Raw genomic sequence first — 17,886 nt, 5'->3', positions numbered from 1 at the left:
ATAGGACAACATTGAAATAGCCCAGGTAAGAGGTCAAGAAAACCTGAATCAAGATGATGGTCATTGGGAGTAGAAAAAAAAATAAGACCAAGGCAGGAAGGATTGGTGAGATAGAATAAATAGGAATTGGAAATTGTTTGCATTTGGGATGGGTTAATAGAATAAGGGGAAGAAAAATCAAATCAAAGATGATCCCAAGATTTTTACCCTTAGTTACAGGTCTCGGTCTTCAGGAAAGATGAGTAAGTTTGAAGAATGAGAAAGATTGGAGAGAAGATGTTGAGTTGGAAGTGATTGGGGAACATCAAGCTAGAGGTATTCAGAAGGCAGTTAGTAAGGAAGGACTATAGTTCAGGAGCAAGATGAGAGACAGACAGACAGAGACAGAGAAAGAGAGAGACAGAGAGACAGAAAAAGAGAGAGAGGAGACAGAAAGACAGAGACAGAGAACTAAAGAAAGAGAGAGAGAGCAGGAGAGGATTAACAAGAAAAGTTTATTTTAAAAAGGACCCAGGACACTCATACTTATTATGTGGGCAATAGACGATAATCATTGGCTCATGGACCTAGAGCTGGAAGGATCCTCAAAGGTCATTGATTCCAATTCCCCCTCATTGCATAGATAAGGAAACTAAGAGGAAACAATTTGCTTAAATCACAGAATTAGAAGGGGATTTAGTAAAGAAAAATGAGAAGAAACAGTCATAAAGCTAAGTAGAAAACCAAGAGACAAAGGTATTATGGAGTGCAAAGATGCATATCAGAAAAGGAACTAGTTGACAGTGTCCAAAGCATCAGAAAGATTAAGAAGAATGAGAACTGAGAAGGCATCTAGAAAACTCTGCTAAAGCTGATGAAATCTTGGGCCAGGAAATGAAGAAATAGGGTGATATCTTCAGTTAGAGATCCTGGACTCATTAGTGAAATAAGTCTTGACCAGGAGAGAAATACATAGGCAATGAAAAGGATAGCAGAAAAAAAAAGAAAAAGAAAAAGAAATGGTCATTATTGTTGTGCTGCTGCTTTCATGCTCACCAATCAGAAAAAAAAACAATGTGCTGTTTTTTTCCCCTGAAGGAGACCTTTCTTGTGATCCCAGTTGTGTTCCAGTGACACAACAATCTTAGGAGTTCTTTGTCACCACAACTTAAGAAGAAAAATGTCCTTAATGACTCAAGACGTCTCTTGTACAAAGCCAGAGACCCAGAGAATAGACACAGGAGGAAAGAGCACTTTGGATGCTTGGGGCAATAACATGAAGAGAAATTACCTTTTCTGCCAAACACTCTGAGCATGGTGACTTTTCTCTGCTGTCAACTGTTTGTTATTATGGCAAATACATTTTCAGAAACCAGTGGATTTATCCCCTCTTGAAAAAAAGGTCAAGAAGAAAGAAGAAACTATCACTTAGAAAAGAATTCTTAACCAAAGAAGGTCTAGAGGTAATCATGTAAGAGAAACTAAATAATTTTGACAGTATGCAATGTTATAAAGAAAGAAATGAGGAAAATAAAAGAATTTTTTATATAAACAAAATCAATGCAACAAGGAAAGAAGGGAAAATGTTCATTGAGGGGAATATAAAAGTCTGCTATCTAAATATTTAATAAATAGATGCAAATAGGTAAGATTAAGAACCATCCCTCAAGAGATAAATGGTCAAAGCATATGAACAAAACTTTTTCAAACTAATTGTAAGCAATAAATCAAAAGATTGCTTCAAATCATTAATAACAAAAATTAAAGCATCACCTCATTTGCCTCTCATGGGCAAAGATGACAGAAGACCAAAGTAGTCAATATCAGACATGTTGTTAAAGCCATGAATTGGTCCAATTATTCTAAAATTTTAATTTAGAATTAAATGAGAAAAGTGACTAAATCGTTCACATACTTTGACCCAAAGAGATCCAGCTACTGATCCTTTACCCCAAGGAGATCAAAGATAGATTTCCCCCTATCCCCTCAAGTTAAATTCATAGCTGCACTTTTTGTGGTAGCAAAAAAACAAAGTGGGCATACATTGATTGGGGAATGACTGAATAAACTATGGTATATAAATATGATGGTCATAAAACATTAATAAAAAATACAGGAAGATTTATATAAATGACTACAGAATAAAGTAAACAGAATAAGAAGAACAATATATACAACTATAATAATGTAAAAAAAAAACACTGAAATAAAACCAGAGTAATTATAATACTAACCAAGATTGGTGTCACGAGATAAATTTGTAAACAGCACTCACCTTTTGGGATTGAGGTAGGGGAACTATGAGTAGGGTGTGCTGCATACATTGATGTGATCACTGTGTTGGCTTTCCTTAACTGTTTTTCTTTGTTATAAGAGAGAACTCACTGAATAGGTGGAATACATTCAGAAATTTCTATGATGTAAATAAGTAAATAAATGATTTTTATTATTTAAAAATAATGCAAATAAATAAAAACAAGGAAATAATCTCAGATTTGGAGAACATCAAATGTGCCCAGTATTCATGAAAGTCATTCTAGTCTTGTCTGAAGGCATAGATAACTATATATATATATATATATATATAGTTGGGAGCGGAATCTAGATGTCAGAATTCTGGAATTAGACCCCTCATTTTGCCAATAATCTGTTTTTTACTAAATAGGACTTAATACAGAATTTATTGCTACCACTGTAGTGATAAAGCATTAATGAGAGTATATCATCAGCAACCATTTGTGAACTCTTTAAGATTTGAAAATTACTTATATTATCCCACTGATCCCATAATGGTAATGACTAAAATTCTCATTTTGCAGATGAATCAATTGAGATGGATTTGCCTAGACTCACAACTAGGGAGGCATAATTTGAACTCTTCCTGACTTTACATTCAGGACTCTATCCACTGTTCCACCTAGCTGCAGAACAAGTGATATCTTTCTCAAAGAGTTTGGCAGCTCATTCCTTGGCTTCTCCTCTACTCCAGTCTCTGTCCTTGAACTTGATATTTCAATATCCAGGTTTCTATCCCTCAAACATTGACTTCCAAGGTCACCAGTGTCCTCACCTTTTCTTTTCACTCCAACCACACACATTGACATAGTCACACTCTAGCTTCATGGCCCTGGACAAGTCACTTAAAGTGGACAACCTCTACCTGCCTCAGTTTCCTCATCTGGACAATGAAGATAATTATCTCATTTTGTCCTTATAACACTATAAGGACAAATTGAGATAATAATGAGGTAATATTTGCAAAGCTCTTGGCAAACCTTAATGCATTATTATTACTATTAATAAAAATAATATTGTGCTTAATATCACCCATAGGTGTTCAAGAACACTACCATCAAGAACCCTACAGTTCTTTCATTTGGCCATAATCTGGCTATCCTGCCATCTCTCCCTGTGTCTCAGTCCTAGAGGCACTTGATCTTTGGACCTTCCTCACTACTCTGGTTTCCCTTTTGTTCCTTCCCAATCTTGCCTAAGTGCTTAGCAGTTTAATGTGACACTGTCTTCTTTTCTTGAATTCCTTCCTAAATCCTCTTTCCCTTTGCTTCCCATGCTTCATCAAACACCAAATATGGATTACTCCCATTTTTAATTCTACTACTAGAAAAAGCATATGAAATAGAGATGTAAAAACAGTGACCTTGAAATCAGTGGAACTAGGTTCAAATTTCACCTTTGACTTTTATGATTGTGTGTGACTTTGGACAAGCCATCCAACCTCCCAAGATTTCAGTTTCCACATCTGTAAAATGAAAGGACTGGATCTCCCTGGTCCCTTTTTAAACTGGGGATATAGTAGAGAGAGCACTATGCTTGGAATCAGGAAGACTTGAGTTCAAATCCTGTCTCATGTCTTACTTGGCTGTTCAATCCTGAGCAAGTCTCTAAGTTTCCTCACTTTCCTCATCTTTAAAATATGAATAATAATAACCCCCACATCCCAGCGTTGTTGGAAGGATCAAATGAAATATTACTAGTTGAGTTATTTTGTTGAAATATTTCTAGTTGAGTTATTTTATTGAGTTATTTCAGTTATGTCTGACTCTTCATGTCCCCACATGGCTTTTCTCTTTTTTTTATTGATATTTTATTATTCTTCCAATTGCATGTTATGAAACTTTTTCAACATTCCTCCACTTGCAAATTTATAAGTTTTACAATTTTCTTCCACTATTCCTTCCCAAACCTTCCTCTCAATGGCCAAGTCTAGTAAACATTGTACATGTACATTTGTGTTTAACATATAAAAAGTTGAACATGGTGTTCATTCAGTTTCTGTGTTTTTTTGGTTTGGTTTCTACCTTGGGCTTCGGTTCCATGTTACTAAATGGTCATTTGGGATGAAATGGTCGTTTCAAACTGGACGTCTCAGAACATCTTACCTTTACATTATATTTTATTTTCCCCCAGTTATATGAAAAAACAAGTTTCAACATTCACTTCCAAAATCTTGAGTTCCTAATTCTTTCCCAAAGACATCTTAAGCTCAGTAACTCCAAAACTAAACTCATTATTTTTTCCCCTATAAAACCCACTCCTTTTTTTGTTTGTTCTTAGATGTTGCACATGTTTTTATGTCAAAGGCTCCACCATCCTTTCAATCTCCCAAATTCTAAATTGTGGAACTTCTCACTTGCCTTCTCCCTATTATCTATATTAATTGCCAAATCTTGCTTTTTCTACCTTTACAACATCTCTCACATTCAGTCCCTTCTCTACCACTTTAATTTAGGCCCTCATCATCTCTTATACATTAGCTCTCTCATTACACACATTAGCTATAGCCTCGTAATTCCTCTCAACATCCCATCTCTTTCTATGACATTTCATCCTCATACTGCTGGCAAAGTCATTGTCCTTAAATTAAGAACTGATCATGCAACAGCACTAGTCAGTCAATTCTAATGGTTTCCTGTTGCCTCTAGTACAAAACATAAGTTCCTCTGCTTAGCTTTAATACGATCTAAACTTATGTATATTACCCATCTCCCTACCTTCTGTAATCTAGACAAATGGTCTAAGCTATGTTCTTCACATACAAAGCTCCTCCTCCTGTCTCCTTACCTTTCACCTACCATTCACTTAGCCCTTGCCTGGAATTCCTTCCTTCCTTATCTCTGCCTCACAGAGTCAATTCTTCCTCAAGTCCCATCTTTGGCATGAAGCCCCTCCTGATCTCCCAATTACCAGCGCCCTTCTTACCAAGCTATCTTGTATTTAACTACTCTAAATACATTGTTGTTAACTTCATGTTTCTGCTGTATATATTTTTATATGTATTTTGTGAAATTTAAAAGTTTTGAGAGACATAGTTTCACCATTAATCATACAAACATGTTTATTAATAAAAGGATGGTTATTGAACCATCTCTTTTTAGACCAAAGAACCCTCATGGCGGTGGGCTCAAAGTTTATGTGCCCTTGGAAGAACAGAAGTTCCCAAGAGTGGTAATCAACTCTGATTGGTTATCAATTGGGGGGGATTAATATTATAATGAGAGGGTGGACTATATAACAATGAGGTCTTGGGAAATGATTTGGCTCTCCCAAATCTTGGTCAAAGAGACTTTTCCATTTATCAGTTGAGGAATGACTTGTAATCTTATAAATTTTATTCAGTTTTCTAAGTATTTTAGAAATGAGTCCTTTTTACTTAAACACTAGGTTAACTGCATTGATTCTATTAGTACAAAAACTTTTAAATTTAATATCATCAAATCATGCATTTTTTTAATGTATAATGTTCTCTATTTCTTGTTTGAACATAAATTTATCCCCTCTCCATAGATCTGACAGATTGAGTATTTTCTTGTTCTCTTAATTGATCTTTGTATCACCCTTTATGTCTAAATCCTGTACCCATTTTGACCATATAGGCTGTGGGATGTGGATCTATGCCTAGCTTCAAAGAAACTTAGCAATGTTCACATCACATGACAAAAGGGAAGATCCACATTTTCTCAGTCCTGTCTGACCTAACACAATGAGCAGGAATGCACCCATTAACTCAAATTCAGAATTTCTTTGACTTTCTTTGATTAGATCTCAGCCATCCTGGCTGGGTAGGTTTATGAGAAAAATGTCTGATTTCTGGATGAGGAAGTAAAAAAGCGGGAAAACATTAAAATATTCATTCTTCATACTTGTTTCTCTCATTAGAATGTAAACTCCTTATGAATAGAGACTTTCATTCATTCTACAGTATTGTAACCCAAGTTCCAGGAGTGTAATAGGCACATGATAAACATTTAATTGATTAATTGATTGCCTTCTCTGTTGCCTGAAAACATACCCAGGGTCTTCATATCCAGGTTTCTCCATCCTTAAAATAAAAACATAAACCACAACTTTTATTTACCCCTACCATTCCCTCCAGCTATTTATCTTATCTCCCTCCACCCTGTCACAGCCAAACTCCTAGAAAATAAAAAAGATAGCTAACAATTATATGGTGCTTTAGATTTGCAAAGTGTTTCTATATGTGATGCCTCAGCAATTCATTACCTCCATTTCCTATCATTTTGGTAATTTCTCCATCCTCTCAATTTAAACATTGGTAGACAATTAAAACCACTCTCTCTTGAATGACCACTGATTTCTTAATCATCACATTGAATGGTCTTCTCAGTCCTCATCCTAATCTACTTTCCTGAAGCATTGGAGGCTGTCAAGCATCTTCTAAATTTGGACATTCTCTTCTCTATGGATTTTTTTGACTTTTCTCTCTCTTGTTTCTTCTCTTACCTGTCCCATCTTCTTTGCTGGATGATTGCCCAAGTTCCACTCCTTAACTGCATCTACCTGGGGATCTGTCCTAGGTGGCAATTCTTCTCTTTCCATATTCTCTTCCTGATCTTGTCAGTTCCCATGGGTTTGATTATTATCTCAAAGTGGATGATTGCCAGATCTATTATTAATAATAATAATTGGCGGGGCAGCTAGGTGGCGCAGTAGATAGAGCACCGGCCCTGGAGTCAGGAGTACCTGGGTTCAAATCTGTCTCAGACACTTAATAATTACCTAGCTGTGTGGCCTTGGGCAAGCCACTTAACCCCATTGCCTTGCAAGAAAAAAAAAAAACCTAAAAAATAATAATAATAATAATAATTGGCTCTAGCCTTACTCTTCCCTGGGTTTGACTGGTTACAGTATCTCCACTTTCTGAGTTCTAGGGATATCCTTGAGAGGTTGAGGAGACATTCTCTAAAACTAGTGAAGAGTTCCCATTCTGATATCTTCCATCCACTGTTAACTACTGATGACCAACATTCTAGCTCTATTTAATCAATTTCATTGATTAGATTTTATAAAATGATATTTTTTCTTTTTTTTAGATTTTTGCAAGGCAAACAGGGTAAAGTGGCTTGCCCAAGGCCGCACAGCTAGGTAATTATTAAGTGTCTGAGGTCGGATTTGAACTCAGGTACTCCTGACTCCAGGGCCGGTGCTCTATCCACTGCGTCACCTAGCCGCCCCTATCAAATGATATTTCTTTAGAAGATAAAGCAATAGCAGGAGTAACTATTTTCCCCCAGTTCCTGGGGAACACATTCTTTCCCACACAACTCAGTCTCTAGAAAGATTAAGATCAGACTTAACAGTTTTTAAATAGTTCTTCACCAACTTCCCTCTCCCTCCTTTTTGCCTTGTGCCTTCCCCTCCCCCACCCCACCCCACTCCAGCCTCACTCCAAAATATTTAGGTCCAAATGTAGGCATTGATATTGGTGAATTCCCTATCCTAGCTATTAATGGACTGTGTCCCAAAAGATGTTTCTTATTCCTCAGACCATTAATGCTGAACTGTCTGGGTTTTCACTGAGATTCATTCCCAGACCTCTCCCTCCCACCTCCTTCATCTAAAACAAAAGAAAAACTCTAAAGTCTCCATGTCAGCCTCAGATTGGGAGGACCCATTGCCTTCCCCCTTCCAGCATTGACTCTTTTCTTTCAGCAGAACATTTCCAGGCAGAAATTATACCAGAGCAAAAGAAGAAAGAGATTCTGGTCCATTAATCCCTTTTGAATATACCCCAAGTTCCAGCTAGGAAGCCACTCAGAGACATTCCTTTTCACTATATAGTTTGCAGATTGGAACCAGTGACAGAATGTCAACACACATTCCAAAATCCACATGGGGATTGCATCAGTCAAGCATTCTATGCACGCTCATAAGGGCTGGCCTCATTGGTCAGCCTGTCATTACATATGTAATCAGCCCAATTCTCTTCTCTGAAATTCAATCTCAAGACAACTTACCTACTGGACATTACTAACTGGATATTTCATCTCAGTATGGGCAAATAGTGCCTAGAACAGATTGAGAACATAATAAATGCTATATTATCTATCTAAATAGCTATTTATCTAGCTAGTTAGTTACCTCTTTATAACCTTGGGCACAGTGATTAAACCTCCCTGAGCATCTGTAAAATGAGAGGAGTTGACACATATGACTTCTGAGTTCCTGACCAGGATCTAGGACCCTGTAAGCTCCATCTCTTTAAATCTCTACCTTCTGGATCAGTTTACCAAAACACATAGAACACACTTGTCCAGATTAAATTATAGAATGCTCCCAAAAGAAATAATCATAATTTAAATAGTTGGAGAATTGTTCATGGCTGGACTGTGTCAATGTAATAAGATTGACGACATCATCAAAGTTAATTAACAGTTTTAATGCTACACAAATAAAACTTTCAAAGGAACAGTTTATAGAACACAATAGAATAATTTTCATTTAGTTTTATTTTCAGTCATGTCCAATTGTTTGTAACCCCTTTGGGGTAAGGGGAGGTTCTTTGCAAAAATACTGGAATAATTTGCCATTTTCTTACATGGTCATTTTACAGATGAAAAAATTGAGGCAAAAGGGATTAAAATAACATGTCCAGGGGCAGCTAGGTGGTGCAGTGGATAGAGCACTGGCCCTGGAGTCAGGAGTACCTGAGTTCAAATCCAGTCTCAGACACTTAGTAATTACCTAGCTGTGTGGCCTTGGGTAAGTCACTTAACCCCATTTGCCTTGCAAAAACCTAAAAAGAAACAAATAAACAAACAAACAAACAAATAAATAAATAACATGTCCAAGGCAAATAGCAAAGGTCTGAGGCTGGATTTGAATTCAAACCTTCCTGATTCCAGATCCAGTACTCTTATATCCCGTGCTCTAAAAATAACAATTTAAAAATTCAACTAGAGAAATAAAAGATTTAGAATATTAAAGGACATGAGGAAACAGGGTAGGATTAAAGAGGGAATAGTTTTCTATATCTCAAACTAGATTATAAAGCAATAGTCATCAAAATCATTTCATACTAGTTAAAAACCAGAGAAATAGATCAATGGAAGAAACTGGACACCAGAAAATCAGAAACAATGGAACTGAATAATCCAGTTTTTGGTAAACTCAAAGATATAAATTACTCAAGAAAGAATTCTTATTTTATAAAAAATGTCCATATCCCTTGTCCCAGAAATTCTTCTTCTAGGCTTATTCTCTAGGGAGGTCATTGATAAGAACAAAGATCCCATATATACCAAAATATTTGTAGCACCTGTTTTTGTGATAGCAAAGAATTGAAAAAAAAAATAGATATCCATCATCTGGGGAATGGCTAATCTTGTGCTATAAGAAATGACAACTATGATAACTACAGAGAAGCCTGGGTAGATCAACATTACCTGATTCAGTATAAAGAAAATACTATCTGCAAGGACTGTAGCAAAGAAGATGGAAAGAATAAGCCCCAAACCATCAAAAAGTGGATATTGCAAAATTACAAAGGACAGCAAACAGGAGGTGGGGAAGCTATCTCCATTCCCATTCTTTTGCAGAGATGGGGGCTCCCCAGTTTGTGACATTGTACATATTTTCAGACTTTTCAATGCTTTAATCAGTTTTGCTACTGTCTCTCTTTTTTCTTTTAAAATATTGTTATATAAGCTAACTCTTTATGAGAAAGAAGGGAGAGAGTTAATGGGAGAAATTTTGTTTAAAAATAGCTAACAATATCAATAAAAGTTTATTTTTTAAAACAGAATTCCTACTTTCTTTCAGTCTTTCAGTTCAAGTGCTTCCTTCTTCATGAGACCCCCATTCTCTCAGTTGCTAACACATGCCTCTGTTGTTTTGCACACATTTTCTGTTTATTGTTTCTTTACAATAGAATAGCTCTCTGAAGGCAAGGATCACTGCATTTATTGCCTGCATCCCCAGTACCTATTCTTCCTGTTTTATAGATATTCATTTCATACACCTGTTCTTGGTCTCTCCACTCCTGCTGTGACCATGCCCTAGCTTGGAAATATTAACCTATTATTTATACCCTGGTAGAATTTGACCCTCAAGACCTATCTACTTGTCCATAATTTTTTACATTACTGATCCTCACAACCTATTTCCACCACTCCCATAAATAGCCCATCTGGAGCCAGGGCAGGATCAGCTTCCTTACAATATGGCAATTACAATATGGTATTACAATATGAATATGGTACTACATTACAATATAGTATTACAATATGAATGTGGGTGATAGTACTATGATTTTTCAGGAAGAAGGAGAAAATATTCTCCCTCTTTTATTCCCTGGTCATACCACATCTTGAGTTTTATAATTGGTTCTAGGTACCTCATCTTATTGGAGGAAGAATACTTCAGAGAAAGGTAAATGAAATGGTGAGATTAGATACTATATCTTAAGAGGAAGAGTTAAAGACATTAAGATAATTTAGCCTGGAAAAGAAAAGGTTTGGGGGTGGGGAGAGAGGAGAGGGCACTCTGATGACAGTCCTCAAATATTTGAAGGGCTTTCATGTGAATGAGGTATTAGATTTGTTCTGATTAGACCCAAAGAGAAGAACTGAGAACACTGGGCCAAAATTGTAGAGAAGCAAATATTTGGGATCAACATTGAGGAAAAACTTGCTACAAATGAGAGCTGTCCAGAAAAACAATTGGGCTGCATCAAGACATAATCATTTCTCTGTCATTAGAGATCGTCAAGCAAAAGTTGGATGGCCAATTATCAGAGATGTTAGAGAGTCTAGATTTTTCTCTGGGTTTGCCTAGGTGACCTCTTCCAACTATTTGATTCCTTTATTTACTATGATGTTTAAAAACCTTGTGAATCTCTTTAATAGTTCAAAAGGAATTACAGAAAGGTCCTTTACGAAAGACTCTTGCCACTGGAAAGTCACATGACCCTCTACTGTAAGTACCCTTAGGAGTATTTAACCTTTTTTTCTTTGTTAGCTCAATTCCAGTTCTGGGATGCAAATGTCCATGAGAAGGTTTACTAGCTTGTGAGAAATAGGCCAAGTTTCAGATTGCTAAATGTTTCATTCAGCAGGCCTTTCTTGGATTCCAGTCAATTAAACATCTAAGCACTTAGTGCTAGAGCATCAAGGCATGCTATTCCAATATAGCAATAGAAGTCAAACACAGATCCTTCCCTTGAGGAGAAAATGCACCTAAAGATGAAATTAAAAAGATAAGTTAGTCCACCCACACACACACACACACACACTCTCTCTCTCTCTCTCTCTCACATACACACACACACACACACACACACACACACACAAACATACACACCCATGAGAAGCTAGTACTCTAATAGGAAAATTCCCAGGAAACATGGAGAAAAGCTAAGGAACACTAAGAAAAAGGCATGTGTTCTAAAGCCCCTTCCAACTCTGATCTTCTGTGTTCTTGTAGTAGAGGAAATATTGGACAGAAAACTGTGTTTTATAATTAATCTGTTCCTTCTGATCCTGTATTTTCCATTTAGCATTACTGAAGGCAATATACAACCCTATCCCATCCCATAGTTCAAGTTAGGGTCAATGAACTTTTAGTAAAGTACCTTGCCCCCTCCCTAGCAAGGACAAGACACTATCAAGAAAACAATGAATCCCTGACCTAGCCTGAAAGGTTCAAGTCTTTTGAGCAGTATATCCCTCATTGCTTCAACTCTGCTCTCTGAGCTATCCCTTCTCCCACCCACCCTTACATTTCCCTATTTACCCATTAAAAGCTCACCACTACTCAGGTGAGTTGCTTGTCTTCCAGTGAAGCTAGTCTGATCTTGGGGAGTGTGATCTCATGCTCCTATGTTTTTCATTTTCTCATGACAGCTTATGTTGCTAATAATGCTGATGCCTAATGCTGATACTGATACAGCTGCTACTAATCCCCTCAGGGGATCAGTGACTTCTAACTGCTTTTACTCCTCCTTTGCCTAACATAAAAGGGAATCAATAAGTAATCCTTACAGCAATACTCAAATAAACCTTTCCATTCCTAAAACTTCTTCAAGGTCAGAGTCGATCTTTTAAATGAATTCTTTCTTCCTTGTCATTATTCTAAGGTCCTCCCAATCCTGACCTTCAGTGTTCTAAGGCTCTCCAACCTCTGACCTCCTGTATTCTAAGCCTTCCCACTTCTGACATTCAGTGTTCTAAGGCCCTCCCAATCCTGACCTTAAGTATCTTAAGGCCCTCTCAACCCTGACCTTCAGTGTTCTAAGACCCTTCCCATGCCTGACCTTCAGTGGTCTAAGGTCTCTTCCAATGATGACATACTGTGATCTAAGATCCTATTCTGTGTTCTAAGGCCCTTCTCATCTCTGATATTCTCTAAGGGCCCTCTCAGCTCTGACACTGTATGTCCTAAAGTCCCTTCTGACTATAAATACTATGACCTTAAACTGAGGGAGCTCACAGTAATGGAAAAGATAGTATAGGATGAGATTAGTCAAAAGGTTAAAAAATAAAATAAAGTCCATTGACATTGGCCAGTCTTCTTGTATGTTTGACTTTAATATCAAATTCCAGTCACTGAACTGACAGATCAATCCTTGACTTTGGAAGATGTCCATTTCTTCAGTCTAGGTCAGGGGCAGGGAATGTTCGGCCCAAGGAATATTTGGTCTGTGTTGCCAAGGCAACCACAGGCAGGACTCAAAATTCAATAAATGTAGCTGCTTTCTAGAGATGAATTAATTAAATTTTGGCCCTCTAATGATGTTATAAATATCCAAATGGCTCTTGGCAACGAAAAGCTTCCCCACCCTGGTCTAGATCAATTTTCCCATTTGTCTGCCCCAGGGCCTAGTTTTTCATTTTGCAGAATATATAGAATCATTTCTCATACAGAACCACTCCATTACACATCATCAGTAAAAATCATTACAGCATAATTATAGAGTTATTTTCTCCCATCCCTATTGTTAGCTATGCAACAAACCTCATCCCTAGATTTCCTGTAGTTTGAAGAGCTAGGATCATTTGGTGTGAATTTAGGCATTCATGTCCCCTCACTGGACCTCAGTTTCCAGTAACAAAATGGTGTGATTGAGCTCGATGTCATAAGATGCCTCCCAGTTCTGGTGTTTTAGGTTCTATAATCATTCCATATTCTAAAAATTGCTCCAAGTTCTAATATTTCATATTATAAGGCCCCTTCTAGCTCTAATAGCTTATGTTGCTACTTATCTATGAAATTCTCTGTACCATGAGCCCTTTCATTTCATGAAGAGTTTGTTTTCTGTTCCCTGTTCCAATGATCACCAAAGATTTCCCTGAACAGCACCCTAGAAATTGCTCTGTTTAGTACACACACACACACACACACACACACACACACACACAAACACGGAAGACTTCATCAAGCTTTGAAAAAAATGAAACAGAGTTCTCATTGTAGTCTCTCAGACTTTGCCTTGAGACAGATTCTTTTCATAGGAAACCACATGGGACAAGATCTGATCTAACCCTGTTTCATTGATTTCAGGGAAGAATTCATGGTTGTCCAAAAACAACTCATCTCCCAGCATGAACTCACCAACAACCTGAAAACAGACCTTTCTAAAAGCCAGACCAAAATATCTACATTAAAAAGTACGTACACAAACTAAAGATCCCAAGATGCCATAAGGAAAAGAAGGACAAAGGAGATTTTTTGGTATCTGGAAATTCTGAAGCTACAAGTCACTGGTGAAATGTTTTCTCCTCTTCATTTGCAGATCTTTTGCTGAGAATTCAAAGCCCACACGGTGTTTAAAATTCTCTGACTCTAAGACTGAGGCATCTAAGGCAAAATTCTACACAGTGACTATTTCCCTTCTATCAATACCTATACTACAGATGTTTGCCAGAGGGAATTGTCTCGTTATGTAGATAATTGATGATATTTTGATTTCTCTTTGGGTCTCAGTTTCTCCATATATAAAATGTGAAAGTTGGTCCCTTTGATACTTAATGTTCCAAGATCCACTCCAGAACTGATATTTTTATGTTTTCTCTTCTACTTCTAACAGTCTATGTTCTAATGCTTCTCCCAGCTATGATATTTCCTGTTCTCAAGCTCCTCCCAGTTCTGACAGTCTGTGTTCTAAGAATGCTCTTTCCTCTGACAGTCTCTATTCTCAAATCCTTTCCAGTTTTGTATTTTAAGTGCTCTCCCAACTCTGGCATTCTGTGTTCTAAGGCCCCTCCCAACTGTAACATTCCATGTTCTAAGATTCCTCCTTCCCAGGTCTAACATTCTGTGTACTAAGGACCCTCCCAGTTTTGACATTTCCAATCTTTCAAGTCCCTCTGAGGACAATTTCTATTCAGCTTTAAATGCTGTGATTTACCTACAAATTCTTGAAGAAAAAATCTTGAAATAACGCTTATCTTATAGGGCCTAAGGTCATTCTATAAATCGCAATATTATAGAATCTTTTTTTAAATTTTATTTATTTAAAGCAATGGGGTTAATTGACTTGTCCAAAGTCACACAGTTAGGCAATTATTAAGCATCTGAGATCTGATTTAAACTCAGGTCCTCCTGACTCTAGGGCCCATACTCTATCCACTGCACCACTTAGCTGCTCCCTAGTATCATAGAATCTTAATGAAACCCAGAGAGGAGTCCTAAGTTCAGTTCTTATTGACCTTCAGGCCTTAAGCTATTAGACCACCCCGCTAGTTCAGCTATGATGATCTTGTTTAAGTTTCAGTCCATCTCTCTGAGGGAGAGAGTCTGGGAATTACATCTTCTACTTTTAAGCAGTCAGAACGGCCAATATTTTATGCCTCATAGTTAAACCATTTCTTAAAGGAGAGGAGAGGGTGAGTGGGGAGGAGCAGCAAGAACAGGACTTTCTGGTTTCTGCATTAATATTCAAGACTCTGTCCCCCTCCTTCTCCTTCATTCTCCTCCTCTCCCTTCTTCTTCCTCCATATCTTTTTATTTTCATTTCTCCTCTGCCATACTTCCATTTACTTCTCTTCCACCTATTTCTCCTTTGAATTCTTTCCCTTCCCCCCCCTTTTTTTTCTCTTTCAGCCCTGACAAAGTCAGAAGGCCCCAAGGGTAGCAGTCTTGGGCAAGCTTAAAAGACAGACTGTCATTTTTGATGGAAGGCGGTGGTTCTTGGCCATTGGTTTTCTCCCTGTTTTCAACATTTCAAACATTTTCTGAGCTATGATCTCCTGAATCAGGAGCTATACCTGCAGAAAATCACCCAAATCTTTTCTGGCTAGACTCAGCCAACATGAATGATTTTTTCCCTTTGGTTGTATGAAAAAAACAAACAAATTTTCCAGTTGCTTGATAAGTAATATAACCTTCCTGGCCTCAGTTTCCACATCTGTAAAAAGAAGATGGACAAAATGATTTCCAAAGTCCTTTCCATCTCTCCATCTATAATCCTAGGGTCACTAAACCTACTTGGGCCACAATTTTGAAGTAGAAAACCTCTGAAGCCTTTTCTAGCTCCAGATCTGGATTGGGGGGGGGGGTCTCTGATTCCCTAAATAACCTTCTGCTCTTAGGGAGCTTCATCCCCAAATAATCTCTCCAGTTCCCATTACCTTTTATTACTGCTTATCCCCTGATTTTTTCCCCTTTGGGAAGCTAGCCTGTTCTGGGGGGGGGCCTGATTCCCCAAGTAACCTCTCTTGCTCCCTCTCTTTTTCCTTAATGCTCAACCTCTCATGGTGGCTTAAGTTAGAATATATCTATCTCTGCCCATTCTGTTCCTGTGGACCGGGGGGATTGCCCTGCATTATCCATTCATCAGTTTTCAGGTGTGAATCTTCCTGTCCCTTTCAGAAGAGTTTGATGAGCAGAGAAAAGCAGAAGTGGGGCAGAAACTTCTGATTCAGCAACAGAAAAAGGAGTTGAAGGAAGTAAAGGAGAAGCTGATTCAGATGTCTAACCTCACAGACCAGAAGAACAAAGAGATAGAAAGCTTAAAGGCTCAGCAAAGGTACGTGCCCATAGTTGAAGCCCTGTGGAGGACAGCCCTGTAGGAGGCATTAGAGAGTCTGGGGGAATTCTTAAGGAGTGTCCACCAAGTTCAGTGACATACCTGAGGGCATGGACAAGAAATAGTTGAAGAGATTCTCCTGCTTTGGGTCTCCAAGATCAAAACAAAGTGATTTCTGCCCTCAGGGAGCTTCCACTCTCCAGAACATCTGAGTGGAAATACAGCTCCCTCTACTCTTATCTGGATGTGTAGGGTGTGGTGCTCACCAAAAGGGTCTTCAATCCTTTAAACTTGATTCAGTTGCTCCATATTTAAAAGCTCCTCCCACTCCCTCTTGCTGCAGGAGCTCCACCCCTGTGGAAACCAAAAAGGTCTGCACGATGTGTGATGTGGAGATACAAGTGGATAATGATCCTGATGTGTTCATCTTTAACCAGGAGGTGAGTAACCCCACTTCATGGCCTCCTGCTGGTGGGGACCCAAAAGCACAGAGTATGGGTGCTTACTTAGTGATTTCTATCACTATCTATTCAATCTAATTCAACAAATATTCACAGAGCACCAACTATACATAAGAAATCCCTATGTTCTTCCTGATCCCCCAGTCCAGGGATGTTTACCCTTTTTTCTCTCTGTCACTGACCCCTTGGTAAAAGCCTTGCTCAGAATATTGTTTTAAATACAATAAAATAAAATCCAGAGTTTTACAAAGGAAATCAATTATATTGAAATTTCATTATCTAGAGATGACAGGATCATTGAATCATAGATTTAGACATGGAAGGAACCCCCACTCCCACCCTATTTTGCATATAAGGAAACTGAAATCCAGAAAAGAATCACAGGGTACTGGATCTAGAACTAGCATAGACCTTTAAGACTATCTTGACACCCCTTTATTTTGCAGATGAAGAAATGGGAGCCCAAATACGTTTCTTGCCCAGGGTAACATGGGTAGTAAGTGGCTGAGGGGAGATTTGGGGTTCAACCCCCCTAGACAACATAGGAGGTGTTTGTTACATTGATTACACTGCCAAGATGAGAAATGTGCTACCCTCAAGGAGCATATTTAGGGAGAAAAGGGAAAGAAACAGATGCATAAAAATAAAGGTAACATTTACCAGAGATGAGACATGTATATAAAGGACTATGGAACAATTCTTACAATGATTAGATACATAGGGGTGGTCCAAAAATGTGACCCCCCCCAAATATTTGAGAATGATAGAATCACTTCTAATTAAGAAATCAGGACAGACTTCATAGAAGAAAGAATGTTCTGTGAAGGAAGGGATGATGGCAAAGATAGAAAAAGTGGAGCTATCTGGGAGCAAGGGGGAATCTGTTCTAGTTATAAAATTTATTATTAGTTTTTATAAGAAACCATGACCAAAAGCAGAAGCAAGAGAGGATAAAAGGAGAACAGAAGCCAGGGATTAGTGAGGTCAGTTTGGGACAGAGAAACATGGAAACAAGCTTGTAGAGTGGTCAGAAAACTGATCTCAAAGCCAGGAAGACCTGATTTTCATATATATATATATATATATATATATATATATATATTTAATATTTTTTCAACATCCATTCATTTGCAAATTCATAAATTATACACTTTTCTATCA

The 17,886-nt window shown here is 37.8% G+C and overlaps 1 protein-coding gene across 4 annotated transcripts in view; it reads left to right on the top strand.

The window, feature by feature from the left end:
• Nucleotides 1–17,886, top strand: part of FHAD1 (forkhead associated phosphopeptide binding domain 1) — a 195,336-nt gene that overhangs the window by 130,064 nt on the left and 47,386 nt on the right. For all 4 annotated transcript variants that reach the window (XM_074218380.1, XM_074218378.1, XM_074218377.1 and 1 more), the window contains 5 exons: nt 10,630–10,668; nt 11,145–11,214; nt 13,798–13,904; nt 16,108–16,264; nt 16,608–16,704. In XM_074218380.1, the coding sequence (XP_074074481.1) occupies nt 10,630–10,668; nt 11,145–11,214; nt 13,798–13,904; nt 16,108–16,264; nt 16,608–16,704 (470 nt within the window). The remainder of the gene's footprint in view (nt 1–10,629; nt 10,669–11,144; nt 11,215–13,797; nt 13,905–16,107; nt 16,265–16,607; nt 16,705–17,886) is intronic.

This window comes from Macrotis lagotis, chromosome 1, assembly GCF_037893015.1.
Source record: "Macrotis lagotis isolate mMagLag1 chromosome 1, bilby.v1.9.chrom.fasta, whole genome shotgun sequence".
Lineage (NCBI taxonomy): Eukaryota > Metazoa > Chordata > Mammalia > Peramelemorphia > Peramelidae > Macrotis > Macrotis lagotis.
The sequence above is the reverse complement of the archived record's forward strand: the minus strand, read 5'-3'. Positions and strand labels throughout refer to the sequence as shown.